Raw genomic sequence first — 2,853 nt, forward strand, 5'->3', positions numbered from 1 at the left:
AAAATACATTTTATTTATTTTTTACAGAGAGAAAGGGAGAGGGATAGAGAGTTAGAAACATTGATGAGAGAGAAACATCAATTCAGCTGCCCCCTGCACACTCCCCACTGAGGATGTGCCCAAAACCAAGGCACATGCCCTTGACCGGAATTGAACCTGGGACCTTTTAGTCCGCAGGCCGACGCTCTATCCTGTGAGCCAAACCAGTTAGGGCCCATCCATTACTTTTAAAGATTAAGTGTCCAACAAATGCTAAGAGTCTGACTACTCAAATGGCCTTTACTATTTTAGGTTATTATTTGGCTTATTATAAAAATCATTTAAGGACACTAAAAATATTTTTTTTAATATTCTTTTTATTCTTTTGTTTATTTCAGAGAGGAAGAGAGAGAGATAGAAATATCAATGATGAGAGGGAATCACTGGCTGCCTCCTGCACGTTGGACCGAGCCCCACAACCCAGGCATGTGCCCTTGACCTGAATCGAACCTGGGACCCTTCAGTCCGCAGGCCAACACTCTATCCATTGAGCCAAACCAGCTATGGCTAAAAATATTTTTTAATTAAAAAGACTTCAGCCCAGCTGGCATGGATCCGTGGTTGAACCTCGACCGACCTATGAACCAGGAGGTCACGGTTCGATTCCCGGTCAGGTAACATGCCCGGGTTGCGGGCTCGATCCCCAGTGTGGGGTGTGCAGGAGGCAGCCGATCCATGAATCTTTCTCATCATTGACGATTCATTCTATCTCTCCCCCTCCCTCTCCGAAATCAGTAAAAATATATTAAAAAAAAGAAATAAAGAGTTCAAAAATGCTGCTTTTGGGGGAAATTCTAATTTTAAGACCATTTTTACTATTTTATAAGAGGTAGAGTCCATTCTTTCATGGCTTATAGTTTAATTTAGAAATGCAAACATTTCCCCACACAATACATTGTTTCTTTAGAGCAAATTACTTGTTTCTATATCAATGTGCTGGATGCTCTCCACATTCATAATACTGATCACACTCCCATTCTGAACTCATGAGATTGCCTCGCCAGCATGTAAAATATAAAAGCATCTTGTTTTTATAAACCGGTGAAATTTTATTTAATTATAAAGGGAAGGTTTTAGAAATTTCTAAGTCTCAGGTCAGGAGGGGACCATATTGAAATATCTCAAGTTTCTTCTCTACTTAGAGTGTACAAACTAGCTATAACCATCAGCCTTTTCAAGTTTAGTTTCAGAACCACTGCCCATTTTTCCCCCTCGTAACTAACTTATTTTTAACTCAGAAGCAAATAACTGACTACGGTTCACTTTCTGACTGTCTCACATAGGAAAGCGAGTCTTTAGCCATCTACCCGGACTACCTACCACGGAGGTGGTTCCATCGCCCACTTCTTTGTCTTGCAGGTCAGCTAGCTCACAAAGAACTTTAGCTGCAGGATGCTCTACCTCCAGTAACTTCAGGATGGTCGCACCATCATTAGTAATGGTGATATCCTAAGGAATTTGCAGGGAAGGGGGAAAAAAACCACAATTATGTACAGAAACAGGACATCCTCTCATTAACACAACCACATTATGACATACCTTCACCCTTACTACTCCCCCTTCCAATACAAGCACTCTGATTAAAAACAAAGAATCTACATAGCAAAACATTTAAGATCTCATTAATTTAAAGACACAAATATCTAACTGTACTTACACCAATATCATCCACCAACATTTTATCCAAGCCAACTGGTCCAAGAGAACTCTTCACAATATTGGCAATAGAAGCTGCAGCCATAACTACAGAAATGAAATAATGAAATTAGGAAAACCCACTGCTTCGAAGGACAATTTCAGCTTCAAGAAAGTAAATGACAGCCAACAGCCTCTGAATTTTCCCAATCTACAAATCTGTCTTAATCACTTAAAATAAAAAGGTCATCTACTATTCATAATTTGGGTTCTGTCACCTCATATAGAAAAAGGAAAACTAGCGGCTTTTTCTTTAAAAAACCGTATTAAAATCAACAGTCTTTATCTGCGAATTAAAAAAAAAAGTGGGAACCAGAGCTTCTGACTTCACTGCAAATTCATCCAAGACAAGAATTCGTAATCAATCAACGGTAAGATCGACAGGCATCCATGACTTGGAAGCGTACGCGCTCCCCAAAAGGGTTCACCAACAAGTGCTTTGGTCCCGGCCAACGTTTACTAGAGTAAGTTCATTGTTTATCGCTTATACAACATCCAACTAAGTCCCCGGGCTACTCTTATTTCAACGAGCTGCCAGCGACGGGCGAGGACAGAACGAGCTCCGGACGCCGGGCACCGCATCTCAGGTGACAGCCGCGGGCCTTTCCCGGCTCATGGTCCTCAAACGAGGCCTCGAGGCTTTGGGATGCTCCGCGTGGTCAGAACCGGAACACAAGGGGCTGAGAGGTGCCGAAGGGACGCCAGGCGTGGCCGGCACGTGTCGGTACCGGGGGCCCACCGCCCGTCACTCCCGTCGGGCGCGGGTCTCCAAACCGGCCGCGCTCTCCTACGGGAAGGGGCCGCTGCCGCCCCGCCCAGAAGGCACGGACCCGCGGGGGTTGGTTACGCATCGCACCCCGACCCTATTTTGGGGAGAGAAGGGAAGCACCAGGACCGGAACCCCGGCCCCAGCGGGCAGGGCTGGGGGAGCGCTCCGCGTCACCCAGCCGAGGCCTCGCCCGTCCTTACCGTTCTGGGAGCGGATCGCCTCCCCAGTGCTGCGGTCCCCGAACACGGACAAAGGCCCCTCCATCTTCGCGGCAGGGTACACCTCGCGCTTCACTTACACCGCGGACGGCTAGCGTCGGTTCCGAGGCCCAGCGGCGGCCACACCAGCGT

General features: G+C 46.3%; 1 protein-coding gene across 1 annotated transcript in view; it reads right to left on the minus strand.

The window, feature by feature from the left end:
- Window positions 1-2,845, minus strand: part of TCP1 (t-complex 1) — a 10,278-nt gene extending 7,433 nt beyond the window's left edge. The window contains exons 1-3 of the mRNA XM_005875297.2: window positions 2,704-2,845; window positions 1,697-1,782; window positions 1,360-1,488 (exon numbers count right to left, since the gene is read on the minus strand). Coding sequence (XP_005875359.1) covers window positions 1,360-1,488; window positions 1,697-1,782; window positions 2,704-2,767 — 279 coding nt within the window. The 5' untranslated portion in view covers window positions 2,768-2,845. The remainder of the gene's footprint in view (window positions 1-1,359; window positions 1,489-1,696; window positions 1,783-2,703) is intronic.
- Between the last annotated feature and the right edge of the window lie 8 nt (window positions 2,846-2,853).

The sequence above is a fragment of the Myotis brandtii genome, unplaced genomic scaffold (assembly GCF_000412655.1).
Source record: "Myotis brandtii unplaced genomic scaffold, ASM41265v1 scaffold458, whole genome shotgun sequence".
In the NCBI taxonomy this organism is placed as follows: domain Eukaryota; kingdom Metazoa; phylum Chordata; class Mammalia; order Chiroptera; family Vespertilionidae; genus Myotis; species Myotis brandtii.